This window comes from Pinus tabuliformis, chromosome 3_2 (assembly GCF_031772625.1).
Source record: "Pinus tabuliformis cultivar Carrire ecotype Pingquan chromosome 3_2, CPIR1, whole genome shotgun sequence".
NCBI lineage: Eukaryota > Viridiplantae > Streptophyta > Pinopsida > Pinales > Pinaceae > Pinus > Pinus tabuliformis.
In genome coordinates this window covers 1,139,192,011-1,139,216,495 of record NC_142302.1, presented here as the reverse complement: position 1 = coordinate 1,139,216,495, position 24,485 = coordinate 1,139,192,011, and the positions used below count along the sequence as shown (strand labels likewise).

At 38.5% G+C, this 24,485-nt stretch overlaps 1 protein-coding gene across 1 annotated transcript in view; it reads right to left on the bottom strand.

The window, feature by feature from the left end:
- The window catches only part of LOC149184744 (putative phosphoribosylformylglycinamidine synthase, chloroplastic/mitochondrial), a 68,848-nt gene extending 45,322 nt beyond the window's left edge, over window positions 1-23,526 (bottom strand). Inside the window, exons 1-11 of the mRNA XM_089415432.1 lie at window positions 22,636-23,526; window positions 22,470-22,549; window positions 22,076-22,186; window positions 21,912-21,959; window positions 21,229-21,355; window positions 20,245-20,444; window positions 19,938-20,036; window positions 1,569-1,637; window positions 1,367-1,474; window positions 1,103-1,215; window positions 686-833 (exon numbers count right to left, since the gene is read on the bottom strand). Of these exons, the coding sequence (XP_089271558.1) occupies window positions 686-833; window positions 1,103-1,215; window positions 1,367-1,474; window positions 1,569-1,637; window positions 19,938-20,036; window positions 20,245-20,444; window positions 21,229-21,355; window positions 21,912-21,959; window positions 22,076-22,186; window positions 22,470-22,549; window positions 22,636-22,759 (1,227 nt within the window). The 5' untranslated portion in view covers window positions 22,760-23,526. The remainder of the gene's footprint in view (window positions 1-685; window positions 834-1,102; window positions 1,216-1,366; window positions 1,475-1,568; window positions 1,638-19,937; window positions 20,037-20,244; window positions 20,445-21,228; window positions 21,356-21,911; window positions 21,960-22,075; window positions 22,187-22,469; window positions 22,550-22,635) is intronic.
- Window positions 23,527-24,485: the final 959 nt, after the last annotated feature.

Here is a 24,485-nt window from a genome sequence, read left to right as displayed (position 1 = left end):
CAGAAAACTAGGAAAGAGGGTGGAAATCCATAAGGGTTGACAAGGTAACAGCCTCCTCACTTGTAATGCTTAACAAATAAACAAAATGGGGGGCTATATTTCTCCAGGAAAAAAAATGTAGTGCCACAACATCATCTCATTCAAGTACTCCAAAGATGTAACTCACACACCTCTTTCGTTTATTACACCCAAATATATGGATTCTGAAATGTCCAATAAAATGCAAAAATAAATGTCAATGTGAAGAAGACAAACAATGCTTTATGGGGTTTATATTGATTAATATTCCACAGCAAAAGTCCCTACAGCATGTAGATCCAAGTTTCATTTTGAGATGCCTATGCACATGTGTGTTCATGATTGCATTAAACATAAACCCCCTTAAATAAATAAATTAAAAATTAAAACAAAACAAAACAAAAAACAGAAAACAGAAAACAAAAAAAAAAAACAAAAAACAAAAAACAAAAAACACATTTTTGATGTTACAAGTGCACCATGTATATTAAAATCTCAATCTTCAGTTCACTGTTTTACCCTTGATTACCACTTAAAAGTTGGATGCAACTCTCAACACTGAAGATATTACACATCAATGTCTCAAAACACTTCTGAACAATTACAACAAATCATGCAGCATGAAGAGACTGGCAAATTTCTAAACCAACCTTGTGACACAAAGAACAAATAGACTGAAAGAGCATACCGCACAAGGGAAATTATGAGTCTCTGCAGTGAAAAGAATGTCAAAGTCACGATGAACAGTACTCAGTGGAGAGGTTGAGCCTGCTGATACTGGAATTAATGCCTGTACTGGAAAGCCTCTGATTGCACTGATGCACAATCATAAAAATTTGTAACTCAGAACATCATCATGTTGTATTTAGGTGGCAGATAAAACCAGCAATTTCACTTCATAATCAATCTAGAGTATAAATCTATGTACAGTATGTCTCAGACTAAATTTTTGTTTAAGTTCACAGCCAAAATAAATGTCTTTGAAGTAACAACATGGGAACAAAAATGGAATCCAATTAAAGGTAAACCCAAAGAAGGGGTGGTGACATCCAAGAGTAAAATCTATGGGATTGTATTACTTTACCTTGAGTTGTCTTTGAAGCCAATCACAGAGTTGTTTGGATTCGCTTTCAGTGTATCTTTTACAATTCTCATTAGATTGCTGACAGTAACTTGTCCATCAATGACTAAATCTCCCTGATCATGTGTGAGACAACATTAATGGGACAGCTAAGAATTATCTTATGCAAGGCACAAAAATTTTATCTAAAACAAGATTTTAAAACACAAACCTACCAAACCAAGCATTCAGCACATAGGTAAAATTTAAATGAACACTTTATTGTACCTGGAAAAACCAGTGTCTGGAATGCTCACTGTTAGACTGAGCAATGTCAAAAAGTTCTACATTGGTGGGGTTGCGCTTGATATCATCTCGAAAAAGCCTCATGTAATACTACAGCCAAACCAAAATATTAAATTAAATATTCTCTCTCAAGAGAAAATGTACAGTTGAACTCAACCAAAGTATCAAAGAATTGCAAGATTACCTCCAAGTCAAAATCATCAAAAGCAAGTCCCATTTGTTTGTTAATCTCCTCCAAAGCTTCCTTTCCTTTCTTCAGAGTTCAAAAAAAGGTATTATCAAGAACTTTAACTTAAATTTTAAAAATAACAAAGAAAATAAGATTGACATGTTGAAGTAAATGACAATTTCCCTATCCCATCCACAGGGACAAACCAGTTTCATGTGTGCAAGTTATGTTACAGAGAAGAGCTACTTATTACAGCTTAGTTTTGATTTCAACTTAGTAATGTTACTTGGGTTCAGTAACATTTATAATTTTTTTTATTCTAATTGTAAACTATCTTTTTTCTTTTGTTTTCAACATTTATTCTATTCTATTCTTAATATAACTCAATTTATTCCAATTTCATTAAATATTTCTTGTTTAATATTCAAATTAACTTAAATCAAGAAAAAATCTTAATTTATTTCATCAATTCAATATTAATTCTATTTTATTCTATGTGGACCAAAATCAATCTCATTCTAACTAATTAATTACTAATAATATTTTATTCTTATTCCCTTTGTTTTTAATTCTTCCATTACCTGTTTTCTGATCCTATCCCATAATTAAAAATATTTTTTGATTCCAATTAAATTAATACTAAGTTAATACAATTTCTTACCTATTATTATTAATAATAATTTCCAATTCTTAACAAATTAGATACTAATTTAATTTAAATTATTTGACCTATTATCAATTAGATAATTTGACCTACTTTCATTTTGACCATTTTTATTAATAAAAAAATTGTCCTTAGCTGACTTCATTAATAACCCTTTTAGTTAATTCTTTTTAATTCGAGTTCAAACGTTCCTATTCATTATTAATTTCAACAGTCTCATCATTTTCACCTACCCTAACAGTTGTATTCTAACTCCATCCTCTATATGCCAAGGTCTGGCACTCTTCGCATCATTAGTTAAGCTTTATGTCCCTGAATATAGGTGAAGTGTTCACCTAAAACATCAATGGATCCAAATAACATAATATTGACCTGGTCATAGGTGACGATCTAGGTACAAGTTTGCTAGTGCTAGTAGGCATGCTGAAGACCCAACACTCTACTCAGTATGCCTCAATATTTGTGTGCATTTCACAAATAATTTTGTTCAAGGAATTTTCTTATAGATTTACATCATGGAGTGCTATTATAGTTTTAAGGGTTTTTGTGTGGATATTGTTTCATGCAAAATGTGAGTTGTTACCATATTATTCAAACCCGGTCGGGTCGAACCTATAACCGGTCAAACCGTTCGGTTCATTAGCCTCCATGACCAAACCGACCAATAAATCCAGTTCATCCCCTTGCAAACCAACGGATTGCATCAAACAGGTCATAAACTGGCTGGTTTATGACAGAACCTGCTAGTTTTTCCATAAACCGGTCAGTTTCATTATAAACTGGCCGTTCATTACCAACACGGCCGCAGAACCTATGCACAATGGTTTTGGGCATGCATGAGTGGTTTTGAGGGAAACTAGGGCTTGTTTCCCTCCAAAAACAGCCCCTCCAAGCCTTTAAAAGCATGCCTCCCCTCTCATTTGCCTCACACATCTCATTTGGAGTTTTTGTGAGCTTGGAGAGTGCTAAGATTTTGTTGTAGTGGAACAGCAAAGAGTCTGGGTTGTGTTTATCATCTTGGAGCTACTTTGGAGTTGTCTAGTGGAGTTGGCATCTTCAAGAGGAGGCTAAGCAGCTAGTTTGCATTTCCAGGTAAGGATTTTCACTTGAAAAAATCCATATTTCATTGGTGTCCGTGTATTTAATTTATTTTGTTGTGTTCTTGCGAATTTCATCTTGCTAGTTTTCAAGTCTTAAATTTCAACCATTTTGTAGCCTAAATCTACCCCATTTTTTTTCCAAATTTATCTTAGGTTTTCATCTTAGGTTTTGCAAATTTCAAATATTTCATTAGCCACCATGACTCCAAAAGCCAAGGACACTACATAGAATCATTGTGATATCATTGATGGCAAAATGACCTGCAAATATTGCCAAAAATATGTTGGAGGGGGTATTTACAGGTTGAAACAACACTTGGTTGGGATAAGAGCCAAGTAAAGCCATGTAAAGCACCTAAGAAGTGATAGGCATTATTAGGTCAGAATACCTTATGAAGTTTGAGAAGCTTGAGAATAAGGCTATCCAAGAAGAAATTGCAAGGAAGAAGGAACTTTTACAAGCCGTGAGAGCTGGTGGGTATGAAGATTTTGAGATTCAGGGCTCCTTTTCTATCTCTTCCACCAGTGTCCATGACCCCTTCCACTATGTTCCTCCTGCTCCTGGATCTTATAATCAAGGCCAACAATCTAAAGGAAAAAGGATGATGAACATAAAGAGTTAATTTTCAACTTCCCTTGCCACTATGTCTGCTAATGCCACTTCCTCCCAACCACGTCTAACTCAACCCACTTAGGATAACCACTGAAAAAAACTATGCAAAGAAGTTTATTTTCAATACATTGCTAGATGTCGGTATGATGTAGATATCCCATTTAATGATGCCTACTCACCTTATTACCAAGCTATGTGGGACTTTGTTATATCTGCAGGAAAGGGCTTCAACGGCCCTAGTGTACATGACTTGAGGGAACTCTTCTGCAAAAAGAGATTGTTTGAATTAACGAATATTTGACTGAATATAGAGTAATGGGCCAAAATAGGTTGTTCCATCATGTCATATGGATGGACAGATGGAAAAAACCGCACTATCATTAATTTCCTTGTTTCTTGCCCTCAAGGAACCATGTTTTTTAAATTAGTTGATGCATCTTATACAGTGAAGGATTCAAACATTCTATTTGAGCTTTTGGATGAGATGATTAAAGCAGTGGGGGAGGAGAATGTTATGCAATTTATCACATATAATGCCTCAAACTATGGTCTTGTTGGAAAGATGCTAGAGTCCAAACATAAGACCATATTTTGGATTCCATGTGCTACACATTGCATAGACCTCATGCTTGAGGGCATAGGCAAGGTGGAGTGGGTAAAGAACATTGTAGAGCATGCCAAGTGCATCACAAAATACATCTACACCCACTTATGGGTATTGAGCCTAATGAGAGAAAACATTGGGGGCAAGGAGCTTAGGCCTGCAATTATGAGATTTTCAACTCGCTTCCTTACATTGCAATCTCTCAATTCTCAACAAAAAAACTTGCAGAAATTGTTTCCTTTTGATGGATGGAATTCATCTCAGTGGGCTCATAGACAAGATGGCAAAGACACCAAAAAGAAAGTTCTTGACAATTTCTTTTGGAGAAAATCTACAAAGTTTGTGAAAATTGGCGAGCTACTTGTTAAGGTGTTACAAATGGGGGATGGGGAAAAAATGGCCATGGGCTACACCTATGAGACTATGGATTAGGAAAAGGAGTAGATGTAGGCAACCTAGAAGGATAAAGTAGCTAAATATGGGTTTATTTGGGAGATCATTGATAACAGATGGAACAATCAACTCCATCGTCCTATACATGCAACCAAATATTTCCTGAACCCAAAGTATCATTATAAAGCTCAGCTAGGAGAAGAGCACACTGGGAAGGTCAAGATGGGTTGTATGATTGCTTACACTGCATGGTCCCTAACCATTCCGACTAGTTGGAAATACATAAACAGCTTAGTCTTTTCAGTAAGGCGGCAGGTACCTTTGGCAAAAACTTGGAAAAAATGGCAAGAGATGTGGATCAACCAAGTAAACAATTCCAATTTGTTTTTCTTTTAAAGTTCAATTGTTTACAATTCAAACTATAAATACTTGTTTTTACCCAAACTTAGAATCTAAATTGTTGTACAATTAAGTAATGAAATGAACTAACTAATGTCTTTGTCGTTGCAGCACATTGGTGGGAATCATTTGGTAGCCAATGTCCTCAATTGCAAAAGTTGCAATTAGAGTCCTCATCCATACTTGCAGTGCTTCTATTTATGAGTACAATTGGTTTATTTTTTAGCAGATACACACAAAGAAGATAATCCATTTGGAACAAAAACAATTAAGTGATCTCGTCTTCGTGCAATACAACCATTGACTAAGGCGTAACCAGTTAATGAACAAAAGAACTGATCTAGATCCCATTGCGTTGGACAACATTGATCCAACATCAAAGTGGGTGGAGGAGACTCAACCACCAACCAACAACTAACTGAGTTTGATGTTGATTTTGATATTAACGCCATGTAGTTAAGGGGGTTGATCATAATGCAAATCTAGTAGTACCAATGGAACCAGAACCAATATTTGAATCAAGGAAAGCCAAACAACCAATGGAAGGCACTAGTCATGCAGCTCAACCAACTCATGCTTCCATTAGGTCTAGTTTTGTTGCTATGCTACTACTGAGGTTGCATAAAAGTCTAAGTAGTCTTCAAACTCTGAGCCAGATGATGTTTATGTAGCTCCTATTGATGATCCCATGTCTAGTAGTGGTGATGAGTTTGATCATGATGAGTGGTTGATCATGTTGATCACTAATATGTAGACTTGTAGTAGACCAGTGGTCCGATAGATTGTACCATTGTTTCTGGACTCTAGAGGCCATTTACAGCCTCATTGATTATGTATTTTGTTGTTGATATGTATTGCACTTGGTGCCATTTTGATATATTCACCTTTACATGGTATATAGATGAGCAAAATTTGCATATTTTGTGTCTATGCAAGGATCTATGTTTATATGAATGTCGCAAAGTAACAAGACCCTGTGATTGATTCCACTAACATAGCACCACATATACCTAAATGCACCAAGTCCAATATCCACTTGGACCTAGTCTCACTGTTGGGAAACACTGCCTTGGCATGCTTTCTCAAGCACATACCCTTTGCACACTCTCTCCTACTCCACCCAAATCTTCAGAAAACCTATAACCATTCTCTGTAACATAGGAAGAACCCTATAATGTAGGTGTCCCATCCTCTTGTGCCAAGTCTCACACTAGCTTTCACTCTCATGTATGAAAGCCTTCATTGATTGTCCTCTTAACAATTATAGGTTGTTCTCCCTACCCCCAATTACTCGCGTCTTCCTAGGATTAGCTCCTTTCAGCCCAATAACTACTTCACCTCCCGTGAAGCTGACCTCTAGTCCTTTGTCCTCCATGGCCGAAATTGGTAGGAGATTATTTTCCAACCTCGATACAAACATCACTTGATTCACCTCCATGATATCCCCTGAGTCCATCTGAAACTCAATGCTTCCAATGCCATCTACTAGATACTTGTGTTGCATCCAAGCTCCACATGTAGGTCTCTAGGCTCTTTGGCCATGTTGGTGAAAATATCTCAAGATACCATCATGTGACGAGATGCTCCACTGTCCACAAACCACACCCCTCTCATAATGGTGCCAAAAAGGCATGACAACAAGGCAAAGTTCTTCTCAAACTTCTCAACCAACTCATCCATCTGTGTTTTGGTTGTTGCAAATGCCTTTCCCTTGCCCTTCTTCCTATTTGGACATTATCCGGCAAAGTGACCGAACTTATGACATGCAAAGCATTTTACTTCGCTCATGTCCTTCTCCTTCTTTTGCGAAGATCCTCCTCCACTTTGGTTCTTCTTGGCCTTCCCCTTGCACTTTTTCGCTTAGGTAGCAAGAGCAAGTTCTTCTTCCCACCACCACTCCTTCGTTGTCCACCAGTCAATAAATTCTCCTAAATCTCCTTCTAGATGAAGTCATCCAACAACCGGCCCCAATCAAGAAGCCATTACTTAGCAAGGATCCCATCCACAAACGTGGTCCAATGCTTAGCGCATCCTTTTAGAGCTACTTTCACAATCTTTCACTATCATCCAAACAATTGATAGCTCAGACAAGCCTGCTAGATCTTGGTGAGGTAAGATGTTATAATCTTTGATCCATTCATCATGGTGTTTAATTTTTCTCGCAGCACTATCTTCCTACTCGAGCTATGATAAATACTGGATAGGGATACCCAAGTTTGTCATGTTGTGTCCTTCCATATTATGTGAGGAATATATGATCCCTCACACCATCCAAGATTACACCCCTTGCTTTCACATCCTTAAGTTTGTGCTCGGTTGCTTGGATAGAATCAAAAGGAATCTAGATATTTGTATTTGCAAAATCCCACAAACCATTTTCAAAACAAGAGTGATCCACTCCTTCCATGAACTAAAATTAACAGCCATGTCCAACATGTTTTCATATCTCAAACTCATTGATGCCATTTCACATATCGACCTTGGCTACAAAACCCTAGCTACAAAATAAAAATTCTACTATCGGAAAAATAAAAAATGTGTTGTTGTAAAACCCTTATGATCTTGAATCTCTCCCTCAAAGTTTTTGATGCTTTGATACCATGTTAAATTTCTAATACCAGCCCAGATTATTTTCTCTCAACAATTATTCCTAGAAATTTATTTTGTTACCCAAATAATTTCTAAATTGCTAAAAACTAAAATCATAGGTATTTTAACTTCCATAAATTAATATGTAGCGGAAAAATAAAATAAAGAGATCAGTCACATCACAACAAAAAATGTAAATTTATAACAATTCTCCTTCATTCAATAATCTCAAGAAAATCTGGGTTTCGACCCAATTATTGAAACCTGTAACTTGGCCACATTGAGGATAATTCAGCCCAAGGAATTTTCTCCCTCTAAAAATTAGCCCCCAAAGAAATTAGGCCCATCTCTCACCAGTAATTTGACCCTAGATAAATCAGCGTCTCCAATTCGTAGCCTCCACACTTCACCAATTCAGCCTCCCTCGATCTCCAAATATTGACCTCCTATAAATACTCCTGAATCACCCTACTTTCTTCCTCTTTCTCCTCAGTCTAGATGAGCCTCTAGCATTGGAGAAGATCGCTCTCTCACCCTTTAAGAAAACAGCTTTCTCAAAATGCAACAGTTGTCTATTGTCTTGTGTCTTCACCTCTCCCTTAGGCTTCTCTTTATAATATTCATTAAGCCAAATCCATAACCCTAATCTCCTAAGTGATTGACGATTGATATTAAATCTCACCTCACTTGACATCAAGGATTGAGATCATATTTAAGTCACTTAAATAATTTTACTATCTATCCTTGGTACTTTGGCTTAATAATCCACAATAATTAATTGATTTTAATTAATGTGCTTTTCCTAAGTTAGACTTAGGAAGAAAGTCATAAATCACTTACTCCACCAAGAGGAAATTAACCATCTCCTACATGCTAAGACACCAAGATCATGTAGAAGAGCTTCTAAAGCTACCACAAGCTTCAAAAAAAAGAACCATCAACACATTCTCGTATCTCTCTTTCACGCATCAATAGATAGCAGAACCAAGTTGCGAACATACTCTTGAAGCTTGGTTTGGAAATAAAACGAGGATCCTAAGAAATCACAGGAAAAACCCAAGCCAGCATCGTTGAGCATTTTCACAAAGATTGGTTCTAAGTCTATTTAGAACATATATTAATTTTGTTACCTACATTTTTTATCACTTTTGATAGTTATAGAAACAATGTCCAATTCTTTCCAGTTGGATACCATGAATATTTGCAGGAATTTTTTTGTATGTAACTTTAAATATGGCTAGTATGTGATGTCCCCAAGAGGTTAATTGCCCCAAGAGACGAAGTAGCCTATCGATCCTCGTAGGCTATAGTCTTGGATAAAGGGGAAAAACCCAAAATTTCCAATGTTTGGGCAACAGAGGGCAAGTTCTGGGGCAGCTAGGGCAAAAAGCCCAAAGTTGGGGTTTGTTGTGAACCCCACTCAATTAATTAAGGAGAAAAATCCCCTCAAGGAAATCTATAAATACAAGAGGTTTAGATTCATTTGAGGCATCATTGGATTGGATTATTTGTCTTTGTTTATCTTGAGCCTGAAACTCTGAGGATTTTAAGACCCCTTTTATACTACTAATTTCGATGGTGAAAGATTCCACCCTACTCAGTAAATTTCTTCTTTCTCTTTCTTTGTTTTGTTCTGGAAATGTAGGAAGAAATCGTCTAGCATAAGGTCATAAAACTGGTGGAAAGGTTAAGCAAATTTCATGGGATTGTTCATGATCTCTTCAGTGTCTTTCCTTTGTGTCTAGCGTGTTGAAAATAGTAGCGAGAAAGGTTCCTTGATTTGTGCCTTAATCAAAGTTGTTGAAGAATGTAACTAGTGTCATTCTTCATAATTGTATTTGAGTCATGATGTAATATATTTGTCAAAAGAAAGAAAAAAAAATTATTATGAAAGAAAAATTATTTATTAGCATGGGTTTCATGCTTTATTATTTTATTTATAGGTCAAAGTCTCTATTGTAGGCTTCTAGGGTTTGTGTCTTGAGTCCTAGTCATTGTCATCATGTAATAGACCCTTCTTGGGCTTTGTGTATCAAGAAAGAAAATTATTTTGATGTAAATTAGGTCAAAAACCACTATAGCAACAGCACGAACCTCATTTAGAGCATAAGACAAGCAAGTTTGATGAGCAGTTGTTAGAGAAGAAAAAGAAGAGTGAAATACCTAAGGAGAAGGACAAAACCCTAGCAAAGGAGACCTTTGTCAAGCAAGAAGTCAAATTTCTCTCCTTTCTACCACACATGCGAGTTTCTGGGTTGCTGCTGGAGGGCCGAAATTTCAAATCTGCAATAGGGTCGAAATTTTGTATTGTTGTTGGGTTGATGCTCGCTAACAAAAAATGACTACTGAAGTTTGGTTAATCATCTTGGAAGGTTGACTAGGTGGAGTGACGAAAATCTTTTGGTCTGGTCTAAGGTCTTGGTTTGTCTCAATTTGATTTGAATCTATTAGTGGAAGAGTTTGACTGGGTTTTCCCCTGCATAGGGGTTTTAGCCCCGACTAAGTGTGCCTACTTTTGGTGTCATTGATCTTCATGCTTTTGATTTGATGATTGCTTGATGAGAAGAAGATAAAGAAGAACATAAATAAAACTATTAAGAATATAAGAGTATCACAAGTAATTGTCAACATAAGAAAATATCTCTGCCTTTCTGATTTTCTAACAAAAGGAACCACAACGAGTTTCTCCTTAGCATGCGCGATTTCCCTATAAGTTGGGACGAATTCCTATAATTTAGGATATGTTCCTAAAAGTTAGAACGAGTTATGAATCAGTTAACTAATGTGCAAAAGTGGAAGGTTGAGTTTGTTGTCTTCTAGTGCGAGTTAATTTGGGAAAAGGACAAGTGACTGAATCTCAAGTTCTAGAATTGAGATGAGACGGGTTGCATGAATTAGTTCAACTCAATTAACACATCAATCACAAAATCAATTCCTAAAATATAATTTGCCAGATTTATCCATTTGAATCGCTTATGAGAAACGAAGGCACAATTGTGAGCTTGTGAGAGAGCGAGTCAAGCAGGAGGCTTGTGTGAGTTTATAGAGGGAAGAATTGCCTTGGGAATGTGTTAAGCAATAGAAGGAAATTCCTATTTAATAGGAACTCCTCATGAGCTAGGAAATGGGAGGCTCTTTCCAAAATTTGTCCAAGGATTTTAGGCTCATTCAGGCAAGGCAAGAAGGCAAGCAAATCAGGGGTCTTGCAAATTGTTTCAAGCTTAGTTCAATCAGGGAGATCATTATATTCTCTATTGAAACAAAATTGTTTTGTAAGAGATCTATTGCTCATTCTTCTATCAATAAAATTCTCAAGCAAGCAAAAAATGAGCTTTGTGGCTACTAGTTCTTGGCAGCTAGGGTTTCCCTAACTGCGACATCTGCTAGCTCAGATCTGATATGCAAAAGACTATAGCTCTTCGATCTTGGACTCCATTTCGTGATTTGGTCGCTGAAGATTAATTTTTGCAGAAAGAGACCCTCGCAACTGTCGTTGCAACTCTAGTAAGGTTCAAGCTTGTATTTGACAGACGTACTGTAGGGACATCACAAATCTGAACTTGCAGATCGATTTTCCTTTGCTCATTATGAAGGAGGTGGCTGCATTAAGAGCCCTGTTGCAGGCACAGAAACCGCAGGGACCTTCTTCTCTCCCCTAAAAATTTGTGAAGAAATTAGCTAAGATTCCCGATGTGGAACTCTCTTCGTCAGATCCATGCAAGAGAGCCTTAGCCCTCTTAGAAAAAGCATCGATTGGCAAGTTAATGGGCTTATGGCCGAATCCAAAAGTTATTGAATCCTGGATCACGAAACAATGGACCCCCAAGCTTCAAGGTCAAGTAACTTTCTTTGTAGATGGCAAGGGTTTCTATGTTTTTCTATTTGTCAATAAACTGGAAAGAGATATGATTTTCAAATCAAGGTCATATTTTATGGGGACCAAAGGCCTCTTTACCTCCCCATGGACTCTGGATTTCAATCCAAATTAAGAAATTACTTTTGTGTCGATGTGGATTTGGTTGCCTCACCTTCCTCTCCATCTATGGGGACCTGATGCACTAAAAGAGAATGGAAATAAGTTGGGTTGCTATCTCGACAAAGCAAAACCAAAAGGAGGCCAATTTTCTTATGCTCGCATTTGTGTCGAAGTAAATCTCTCTGAAGCTATGTTGCGGGGGAGCACCCCCCCCTCGAACCTGCTCCCGAATCGCGCTCTGGGCGGGAGCGCGCTCCCTTAAAAAAATTTGCGCTCCCTGGTCTGTTCGGAAGCGATTTAGGGAGCGATCGCTCCAGCGCTCCCAGAGCGATTTTTAATGCCCGGGCATTAAAAATTGCTCCGAGAGAGATTCGCGCGGGGCCGGGAGCGGGTCTGCGGAAAAAAATTCGACGGACCCAAAAAAAATTAAATTTTGAAAAAAAAAGTTGGTTTTAAAAGGCCAATGGGCCAAAAAAATATTCATTGTTACTTCATTGAGCTTGAGTTTGGAGCTGGAGCAAGAGCAAAGGAGCGAGGAGCAAGTGCTGAGGAGCGAGGAGCAAGTGCCAAGGAGCGAGGAGCAAGCCTGCAGAGGTAAGTAACTTAGTAATTTAGTTAGTTTAGCTGGTTAGGTAGTAATTTAGTTAATTTAATTTAGCTTATTGAGTTTAAAAATCATGTATTTAAATCAAATTAATAAATTAAATTAATTAATCCCAATAAATTAAATTAATTTGCAGATTCAAGAATCAAAACCCTACAAACATCAAACACCATGGACCTGGCTATATTTCTTGGCATTTTCCTCTTCCTGGTCCCTTTTATGGTTATTATGGTGCTGGAGAGTAGGAAACGGAGGGGCCAGCCTCAAACTGAAGAGGGGGATGAAGAAGCCGGAGAAAGTCAAATGGGTGAAAACCCCGGTGAGGAGGAGCTGGAGGAGGGTGAACATGACCCTCAAAAAACTAAACAAGACCAAACTCCATTGTGGAAATATGTTAACAGGGCTGAAACAGGGAGAGGGGGTGGAACCACTAAATTTCATTGCCCCCATTGCAACACTGATTACACAGGTTCATACACCCGTGCTAGAAGACACCTCTGCGGGAAAAGGCCATGGGATGGAGAGAAACAAATAGGAATCAAAACTTGTACAGCTGTGTCAACAGCGGAGAGAGCCAAATACATAAGGGAAGAGGAGGAAGCCCAATACAGAACAAAAAAATCAAGGGGTTTCTTTGAACCAAGCTCACAATCACAAAGAACTCCTTCAGCATCCTCCCAAGGCAGTGGATATGGACATGGAGGCACGGGGTCATCATCTTTAAGGCGTAGAACCATATCAGATTTCCTTGATGAGGGGTGTAGGAATGATGTGGATTCAAAAGTTTACAGGTTTCGCCTATGCATGTGGGATACCATTCAATGTTCTTCGCTCACCTTATTGGCACGAAATGGTTTCTACCATAAATGATGCCCCTAAAGGATACAAGAGCCCTGGGTATGACAAGGCAAGAACCGTTGGCCTTGATCATGAAAAAGCAAAAATATCACATTCTTTGAATAAAATGACAACTTCTTGGACTGACCATGGGGTGTCCATTGTATCTGATGGATGGACAAATGTAAAAGGCAAGCCATTGATAAGTGTTCTTGTTGTGTCTGTTAGTGGTCCCATCTTCCTAGCTGCACATGATTACTCAGACAAGTTCAAGACCGCCATCAACATTGCAAAAGCATTACTTGAAACAATTGAGCGTATTGGCCCATACAATGTCATCCAAGTCATCACTGATAATGCTCCTAATTGTAAGGCAGCGGGAGCAATTATTGAGGATAAATACCCCAACATATTTTGGTCTGGATGTTTGGTTCACACATTGAACCTTCTGTTGCATGATATTGTCAAAAACAAAAATGAACAATACCAATGGATTGGTAATTTGTACAAGAAAGGCAAACAAATGATAAAATTTATTACAAATCATAGCAATACCCATGGCCTTTTCCGCAGTCACTCGAGATTGGAGTTGCTGAAGATTGCGAAGACTAGATTTGGTAGCTATTACCTCACCTTCAGGCGCCTTTTGAAGGTAAGAGAGGCATTAGCTAGCATGGTATCAAGTCCACATTGGCAGGTGTTAAAGGAAAGGGCTACAAATGTAGCTAACATGGCAGGTTTTGAAATGGTGGAGGAGGCCGCTCTTGATGAGCAGTTTTGGACAAGTGTGAGGCAGGTATTAGATTTCACCAAGCCAATTTATCACATGATTCGGTTTGCAGATACAGACAAACCAGTGATTGGCGAGGTGTATGAGCAAATGTATACCATGTTGGGGGAAATAAAAGACATTGTTCATAATAGAGATCCCAACTTGTACAAACTGATTCATGATTGTGTGTGTGAACGGTGGAATAGGCTTAACCTTCCACTACATTGTTTGGCGTATATCCTTACGCCAAAATACTACTCTACATCTTGGTTGGGCCAACCTGCAGCAGGGGTGGGGTTAGGACCAAAAACCATTTAGATCCAGAGGTAACTAAAGGATATTTGGAAGCATTAGAAAAGTTGGTACCTGACAAGGAGGAATGTGCAGCTGTGCGCCTTGAAATAGGCAGATACTTCAGTGGCACTGGTTTGTATGGTAACTTCCATGCAATGGACGACAAAGATAATTTGAATCTCTCACATGGTGGGAAACATATGGCGGCCATGGACTTTTGCCAAAACTGGCAAAAAAAATTCTTTCACAGGTTGTAAATTCTTCTTCTGCAGAGAGGTGTTGGAGCACCTACAGCTATATACATAATGTGAAAAGAAACAGACTCAATGAAAACCGAGCAGAAAGCTTGGTTTATGTGCACTACAACTTGAGGTTGTTGAGTCATTACTGTGATCGGGCTAATGAGGATCCCACATATAAAATTTGGGACAGTCACCCAGAGGATGACAATTTGGAGGATGGCATTGTACATATTGAAGAACTAGAAGAGGAACTTGTAAGAGATGGAAATGAAGCAGCTGCAGCAGCCATGCCACCTCCACCATCCAGTAGCAGTGCTCGAGGTCCGAGTCTTGTTCCTTTGCTGTTGCCACCTCCATCTACACCCTCGCGTGGAGGTTCTAGTTCTGGTCGTCGGTCTGTGCGGGAGACTCCTAGAAGACCACCACGACCTGCTTATACTCCTGGAGACTTCGTGGCAAGGGCCACATGTAGATTTACAGTTTACTTGTCTTTTTTAGTTTCTATTAGACTTTAGTTTTCATAACTGTTGAGTTTTGAGTCCTTGACTCTTGACTCTTGACTCTTTCATATCATAATGATATTTTTTGTAAACATTATATCACTGTGACAATGAAAATTTGAAGTTTGAAGTTGGGCCTTGGCAATTATAACTCATTGGTAATGATTGTGAATTATGAATATGATGCTTTGTGAAAGACTAAAGTTGTTTCATTTCATCTCATTATTCATGTTTCATTTTATAAATTTTTAACATTTCATATCATGTTAACAGTTAGAAGTTAGGACTTAGAAATATCTTCAATATTACTTCTTGTAATGGTTAAACTTAGCTTACAAGTACAACTTTGGTGATAAATGATGATAAATGTTATTGAATTTTCAATTCTGAAAGCTTGAAGTTGAAACTTTAAGATTGAATTTGATGAATCAAGATTTATAAGACTCAATATGTTGCAGTTGTAATATGTATTTTACTAACTTGTGGACATGGTTGATGACGATTATAATTTCTAGATGATTGATGTGATATGGTTCAATGATCAATCTATGTTTTTTTATGTTTTTTATGTCTAATTCATCATTCTACATGTTTTTGTTGACATATATGTATCAAAAATTAAAAAATATAAAAAATATATATATTTTTAAAAAATCGCTCCCGGATTCGCTCCCAAACCGGGAGCTTCTAAAAATGGTCGCTCCCGCTCCCAAGTAACATTGCTCTGAAGGTTTACCGGAGGCCCTTAAAATAAATTTAGGGGAATGGAGCCATATTCAAGAATTGGACTATGAGCAGATTCCCGTCAAATGCATCATTTGTCAATCTCATGGGCACTTTGCCAAAAACTGCCCGCAACAGAAAAAGGATGAGCAGGCCCAAGGCCTTATATCTAAAGGAGGGCATGCCCATACCCCCATATCTAATGAGGGCAATTTTCCATCAGTTCAAAAGTGAAGGAAGAATCAACAAAACAAGGTTGCAGCTCCAAAGAAATTTGCCGAAGAATTTCCAGAACCTTCCTTCAACAAAAATCCTTTTGAGGCTCTTCAAGATCCAGAACAATATGAAAATACTCCTCTGGATGAAACCCCAAAGGAGGATCAAGGAAACTTAGCAATGCCAGTGGAGAATGAAGAGAAAGCTCCTTCAACTGTTGTCTCTTCAGATGTTGAATCACACTTTGTGGCAAAAGTATTAACAATGTCAGATTCTGAGCTTGCCGAGACAAATAGATGTACTCCAACATTTTACAGACAAGTTATGGCAATCAAAGCAACTCACGCTAAGTCAAGTATAGGAGGTAATGCTAGAAAATCACTCTCCTCGAATGCAGCGAAACTGCCTCTCACAAGTGGCTAAAAATCCTATAAGGAAAAATGGGAACGTGAAGCGGGATGTTAATTTAGCTTCAGGATCCCAACTTCGTGTAGAGTCCATGTTGCAAAAGTCTCCCAAATTAGTCAATGTATTGTTTTTGCATATTATTATGTTTGCAAATTGTAAGAATTTATTCTTGTAATCATGAGGAAAGTGGCAAATGTAAGGAATTTCCCAAGTTTTTTTTGTTGCGTCCAAGCACAAATCTAATAAAATCCTCTACTCATTTTTTTTCCCTAGAAAAATTGTGTTGTTGAATTGTGTGATTGTGAATTTATTTGTGTTCCTATTCCGCTACAAAATAAGTAGAGAAATTGTGTCTATATGAAAAGAAATTAGTTTCAGATTGTTCATATTAGCAGTTGCATAATTTTGTGGATTTTCTACATGGTATCAGAGCTTTGAACAAAATCAACCAGTAGAAAAATTTCAGATTTGAGAGATGGCCACAATAGAGTTGAGAGTTCAAGATAGACTTGATAGTGCCTCGAACTTTGGTGTTTGGAAAGTCTGAATGTCATTCTTGTTGGACGAGTTTGGACTGAAGGATTATGTAGAGAAAGGTGTTGCAAAACCTTCAGATCCAAACCAGTTACAGCAGTTCCAAAGGGAGATGGCCAAAGCCAAGAGGATGATCCTAGATGGAGTCTGGGATCATATAGTTCTGCATGTTTCCGGTAAGGATACCACAAAGGAAATGTGGGATGTCATTGTGAAGCTATACCAGGATCCATCTAAGAATCGTAAAATGATTCTCAAGGAGAAGCTGAGGGTCACCAAGATGCAAAAGGGTGAGAACGTAACTTCCTATCTCACCAAAGTTCAAAACGTTCGTGATGAGCTAGCAACTATAGGAGAGAAACCAAAAGACAGTGAACTGGTGCGAGTTGCTATAAATGGGTTTACCAAGGAGTGGGCTACTTTCGTTCAAGGGATTAATGAATGAGATAAACTGCCAAACTAGGAACGCCTATGGAGAGATTTCACTCAGGGGGAGCGCAAACTCAATCTTGCCAAGAGCAAAAGTGACAAGGGATCAAAGGTTGAGAAGGATGAGGAGAATTTTGCTCTTGCAAGTAAGCCCAAGGGCAAGAAGGACCAAGGAGAGGTCGAGTCCAGTCAGATAGGCAACAAGAAGGATCTAAGCAATATCAAGAGTTCCATTGCCATGAGTTTGGACACTATGCCACTAAGTGTCCTAAGCGAAAGGAGTCCAGTAAGGATCACGTCGCTGCATCAGCAGAAATAGATGCACTTTCTGCCCAGTTTGAGAAAGATTTCTCATTGATTGTTTGCATGGCAAGCTCAGCAGATAGCAGTATATGGTATATTGATTCGGGAGCATCCATCTACATGATTCGGAACGAGAAGAGTTTCAACCACCTGAAGGAGGACATGCAGTTTTAGATTGAGCTAGGAGATGATGGTCAGTATGCAGTTAGAGGAGTTGGTACTGTCAATTTTCAAAGGGAGTCAAGCAATCCTCTTCATCTCAAAGATGTTCTCTATGTTCCAAGATTGAGGCAAAATCTTGTTTGAATAGATACACTTGAGGACAAGGGACATGATATCATCTTCAACAGAGGTAAGGCATACCTCCAACACTTAGCTTCTGGATGTAAGAAGCAGATAGGTGTGAGGGTGAAGGATCTCTACAAGTTGTAGGTAGAGACAAGTGCAGCCTTGAGCAGCAAGGCAACGAGTTCTTAGAGTAGAGATGTGGCACTTGAGCGAGAGCGTGATAGAGCTCTCGAGATGGAGCCTCAGCCAGTATCTCAGTTTGAGTCTAAACTAGTTGGCAGTTGGGTTAACCAGCAGGATGATGAGCAGCAAAGCCCAGGGCGAGTAGAGGCATCCATTCAGTCAGAGAACGAGTCAAGCAGGAGACTTGTGTGAGTTGATAGAAGGAAGAATTGCCTTGGGAATGTGCTATGAAATAAGAGGAAATTCCTATTTAATAGGGTCTCCTCATGCACTAGGAAATAGGAGGCTATTTCCAGGATTTGCGCACGGATTTCGGGCTCATTCAGGCAAGGCAAGAAGGCAAGCAGATCAGGGTTTCGCAGATTGTTTCAAGCTTAGTTCAAGCAGGCAGATCATTGTATCCTCTATTGAAACAAAATTGTTTCGTGAGAGATCATTGCTCATTCTTCTATCAATAAAATTCTCAAGCAAACAGAGGGTTTTCCCAACTGGGTTCCCTAGAAAAATTGAGTTGCCGAATTGTGTGATTGTGTATTTATTTCTGTTCCTATTCTGCTGCAAAATAAGTAGAGAAATTATGTGTCTATATGAAAAGAAATTAGTTTCAGATTGTTCATATTAGCAGTTGCAGAATTTCGTGGATTTTCTACACAGCGAAGGATTGTGAGTAAGTTCTGAAGGGACTTCACATAAGCTGCCCTGAGGCACTTCGGCCTACCTGATACCCAGCCCAGGCCCCTCATAAAGCCCATTTCTTGAACAGAATTCTGAGTTAGATAGAGACTGACTTGCAAGGAGATCCTGGGTAGAACAACGACTTTTTCCTGAAGCAATCCAAAGGGTTTTCTAAGAAAAACAGGCATCATTTCAAGCAGTGCTGAGTCTCCCCTGAGGCTATTCAAAGGGTGACATAGATCTGTGGCAGATTAGGAGTCCCCTGAAACAAACCAACAGTCCCTGTGCCAGAATTCGGAGGGAAACTGGAGGCAGAACCTGAGACAGGACTTAAGCATCTTCATATAATGATCCATTCTGAATTTATTCAGTATCTTTTCTGGTCAAGAAATTGTTCAGAACTCTGCGAATTAGTCTAGATTAGCTCGGTCTCTGGTTAGGGTTACTTATCAGTCAAGATTGGCTGAATTTAGGGATTGTGCCGAAATTGTTGGATCTGGAACTTTCAGGAACTAATGAATGGTTGAATTATAGCTACTGAATCAAATGTTTTATTTTGTTGATTTGAAGGAGCAGTGCTATTTACTGAAGATTGTATTGTTTAATTACATTTGTCCTATTGAATAATTGGTATCATTTCCAAGCCACAAAGGATTTTGTTGAAACCCTAAGTTACCATAAGGCAAAATTTCCTTGGACACTACAGTGGCTATTGAATGAACTAGGTTGTATTGAAGAAGCAAAGGAGTTTTCTGTTGAAACCCTAGTTATCTAAGCAACCCTAGGGCAAAAAATTCCCTAAGATATTACATTGTATCTCTACAGGATGTTAAAACTCTATAATTTTGTCTACTTCAGAACTGAAGCTATATACTAGACTTTCTTTTGAATGGCTTTAGGGATCTCCATTTCCCAGAAAACCAAGGGCTATAAGCCACAGGAATGCAAGCATCTGCAAATGTAATTTTGTTATACATATAATAAAATTGCTCACTTTTCTTCTTTGAAACAAAAAAGAAAAAGAAAAAGTAGTGATACCTCGAGTAATGGCACCTGAACGACAGGTTCTGGCACAGCATTTGTCTTAAAAGATAATAGCTTTGAGGGGTAAATGCATTCTGTCATTTTATCATGGACCTGTCAATTGAAAAAAACAAATCAATGTTCATAGAAGTTTGAGAAAAGGAAATACAAATTTTGCTAATTCCCAAACTACAAATAAAGCTTAATATACAATCATAATGGTTTGATCTAAATTTGGGATCATTTTACAAAAGCTGTCAATATCTTTCTACATAAAGTATGAGGCAATCTCATGAAATAAAACCACAGATTTCTCACTCACCATTGCCACGAAGTCATCTAGCTGGCTTTGTTGCAGTGCAGAGGCATTTGTTTTTAGACATAACAAATACCGCCTTGATCTTTCTATGCGAGTGACTTCGGTCAATGTACAGGCCTTGCATATTGAAACAGCGTTTGCTGACCATGCAGTAGTAAATGAAAGGCGAGGGCCTACTTCAACTAATATAGTTGAGCCAGTCCCTGCAGATTCCACATTGTCAACAAAGCAAACAAGAGACAGAATAAAAAATGTGAATATATGATCTTTGCTAGTATAGTTCATGCAGAATTTTGTTTGCAGTCCTTGATCATGATTCGTAAGTTTTATCAAAATAAAAGAGTTTACCTAACTGTTAAAACTTATCCCAATCAAACTGTGGGGATTTTTGAAAATCAAACATGCACATCCCATCCAGTGAAAAAGACTAAATCACCTTACTGTGCCATAAGAGAAATTACTGACTATTCTTGGCTAGTTGCTAATCCTTCCAAATGAGCATTGCAGCGATTCCCAATTACTTGCAGAAAATTAAACACTATCGAAGGAGATGAAAAGAAAAGAAAGTAACGTGTGCCATCCATCAGTGATTAGAAGCATGCGATACTTTGCACTTCGGTTAATTTTCTAGAAGGAAACTCCACCTTTGTATGATAACAAAGACATCCCTCAATCTTGGGAGACATGGCCTTCAAATGCTTATTTTCTTCATCTTTTCATCTTTTATTGTAACATCCCTCAATCTTGACAAGCATTGCCTCCAAATGCTTATTCTCTTTACCTATTCATCTTATATATTTCACACAAATTTGAATATTCAAAATCAACAATCACAACTGCATGAAAAATATCAGTGGCAAATACTACACCTTCCAAACTTGCCAATCACTATATGCATTAATAAAACGAATACAACCATTGTCTGTAATATTAACCGTATAGAAACTATTTAAATACTTTCTCAGAAAAAAACAGAGATCAACTTACTTGGCATTCCCATCTCCAGCAGACTTTGAGCCTGTAACTTTTCGGGCTCGTATGTTTCCCCAAGCAACCATTTTAATATCGCAAGTTTATCATTAGACAATGGTGAACTCAAGCCAACATTAAAACACTGCAAATTAGAAAGCAGTTTATTTCATGTCAGGGTAGGTTATTACAATCTCGTGGGTTTTCAAAGCTAATGCAGCTGAATTGAAAATTAACATGATAATAATTTTATCTTGTCGCCTGAGTCTCCTTCTAATCTTTAAGGAGACCAGCTAAGTCAGCTCTTCAGAATCTGACTCAGAGTCACGAGTAAGATGCAAGTTATGTTGACTAGACAAGGCTCACATGATTGCCTGTGAACAAAAGACACGTAACAAAATGCACTTATTTTGCAATTTTCTTACCCGACTTCCTGGCAGACTACAAACAGACCTGCCAACAGTTTATCGCACTTTGGAATATGTAGTATCATTTATGATCATTGATAACAGTTCACATTGAAACTTTGCATCATGTAGAAATTGTAAACCGTGAAATTTAGATTTTTTTTCACGAGTCAACCCCGGAGTTCATCCCAAGTAAAGGTAAACTCCGAATATACGGCCTCTACGAGGGAAAACTGGTAACTTTCTAACTATAATTTCTTTCAAAGGGAATCAAATGATGAAATATAAGCAAACCTGTTCGGTTTTTATTTCAGCGATCTCGTTGGAAATCTTCGTCTGAACCTGCAAGGTTATTAAACATATTATAGCTTTATTAAAACCTTTCCCAGCAACTACGAGGAGTCCTCTCTAAATAAAAATTCCTAAAATGATTGAATAGGAATAAATAATCACCATACTCGCTTAAGAAGTTGAGCTGCAGCACTGTCACTTAGTAGAGGAAGCCGGTAGAAATGTATAATTTGAGGGCTACCTATTTCAATAGCTTTAACTATTTCTTTCTGAATTCCCTGTAAAAGAATCAAAAATGTCAATATATAGGATCTTTAAATGAAAACAGAAACAACAAAAAGCATAAACAGAGATAATCAGCATTACTCAGTTGTAGTAAAATTTATCATAACTCATTTATATAATACAACCAGTAATGAGAAAGATGCATTTTTTTTATTATTCAGCGAGGTTTTCCCTTTTCAAAAACTTCACTGTTTTTGTTTTCAACTTAAAAGATCAAAGGAAAAGTCTTTCTGCCAATTTCAATTTGAGAGATCAAAAGAAAATATAGAGGCCAACCTCCTGATTGCTTGCAACCACTGCCTCGGCCCTTATCAAAGACCGCCCCGCCCTTCGCAGGCATTTGTTACGGCTAGAAGCTGTAATTGAAAAACCTCAGACAACTTATTTAATGAAAAACCATTATTTCCTTTAAGTAAACTATGCACAAAAAAACACAATATACCTCTTAGTCTACACAACGCAGGTCCCCAGAATCTGCTTGTCAAACCCTGGAATCCTATCGCTCTAGTTTCCCTCCGGCATGTCGTGGAATCGCATACCGGGAAAGGCCTTAAAAGGGCCTCCATTGAAGCTTTAGATTTTGCAGACGCTTGGTCCTGGTTCTGAACCAAGCGAGGGTTTTTAGGGTTCTTTCAGGGTTGAAAAGTGTAAAAGCAGCAGGTCCCCTGTTTCACACTGGCAATTTCACTGTCGAATGGAGGTCGGCTTGCTGCTGTGAGGTCCCAAGGTTCCTCGGGTTCTAACACTCTAAGATTGCTTTTGACTTTGGGCACTTCCTACAGCTAAGGGATGGCCTTATTGTCCTGCCCGTGTGTATGCACCGCCTCCAGAGCCCCCTTGGTCAGTTCAGAGTTGGCTTGCATCGACTTCGAGTTGAAACTGATCACCACCTCCCTCGCTCGGATAGGATTTGATAGTTGTGCCACCTGCACAAGACAGAATCGGAGGAAGAACCTCATCTTTAGTTGCCCCATTTACCATGAGATCGGGGGGACATTTCACTACCTTTACAGAGATTTGGATGGGTGGGTTAAGGTTCTTGCTCGGCAATGGAGGACACTATGTTTTGGCTAGATGCCTCTCGGTCATAAATTTAAATTTTGCGAAGAAATGGGGAGAAGAACAGGAAAGAATGATGGATGAATCTTTTCAGCAATACTTGATGGCGAGGAAATGGAGAGTGTTGGGCAATGGCATCAATGGAGGATCATTTTTGTTTGGCATTATGATGGCATTTGGGTGTTGGGGTCTTTTTGACAGCGAATAGTGAGAAATATCATTCTTCGACGTGTGATGTCCATGTATTATGTCCACTAATTTGTAGCCACTCTCTGCTCCCTCCAATAAACCCTATGTCCTTTTTAATTTAGAATATGAATCAAAAGATATGTAAGAATTTCGACCAGCGGCCTAAGTCAATATCAAAGATAGTATATGAATTGATTGTACTCTCTAGAATCAAAAAATAAATAAATAATTTAATGGAGGCGTTGATCTTTGGTCAAAAAGTTTGAAGCGTTGATCTTTGGTCAAAAAGTTTGATTCGCGATGTGGGTGTGCGTTGGTCGTCGAAAAAATCTCAGCGACAATGAAAATCTTAATTATGCCGTAAGGCATCCCTTTTGAAAACACTTTCCTCCCATGCCACCTGTTATCTCATTTATTGTTGATTTCATTGTTAAACGATTGAAATGGTCTCCGCCATCGGATTGAAAACAGTGGAGTCAGTGTTCGCAGTTGAGTCAGTTTTCTCGCCCATCAGATTGAAAATAGTTGAATCAGTGGAAATGGTCTCCGCCATCGGATTGAAAACAGTTGAGTCAGTTTTTTCGCCCATCAGATTGAAAATAGTTGAATCAATTCCAAAAAAATAAGACAATAACCAAATCCGTTGCGTCTAGCATAAAGAAATGTTCTAGCCCCAAGGGATAGCTCAAATGGTCGAGTTCTCGTTGCTAAAGCACTTTCCCAGTTGGGAGGTCACGGGGTCAAATCTCATCGACGCCCTCGGGGTTAGGCCTGTTATGGCCGACGGGCAGATCCCTTCGGGTGGAACTTCCCCGCTTCTCTACCGTGGATGTAGCGGCCACTCAGTGACCGTGAACCACAGCGAAAAAAAGCATAAAGAAATGTTCTGTTAAAATAGATCCCTTCAAATCTCCCGCTCTACAACAAACAGTGTCCGCTCCCACACCATTTATCCGCCCATCTCCCGCTCTGCGACAACCCAGTGTCTGCTCCCACACCATTTATCCGCCAAGCCTGTGCAGTTGGGAATGGCTTTTGCGTTGG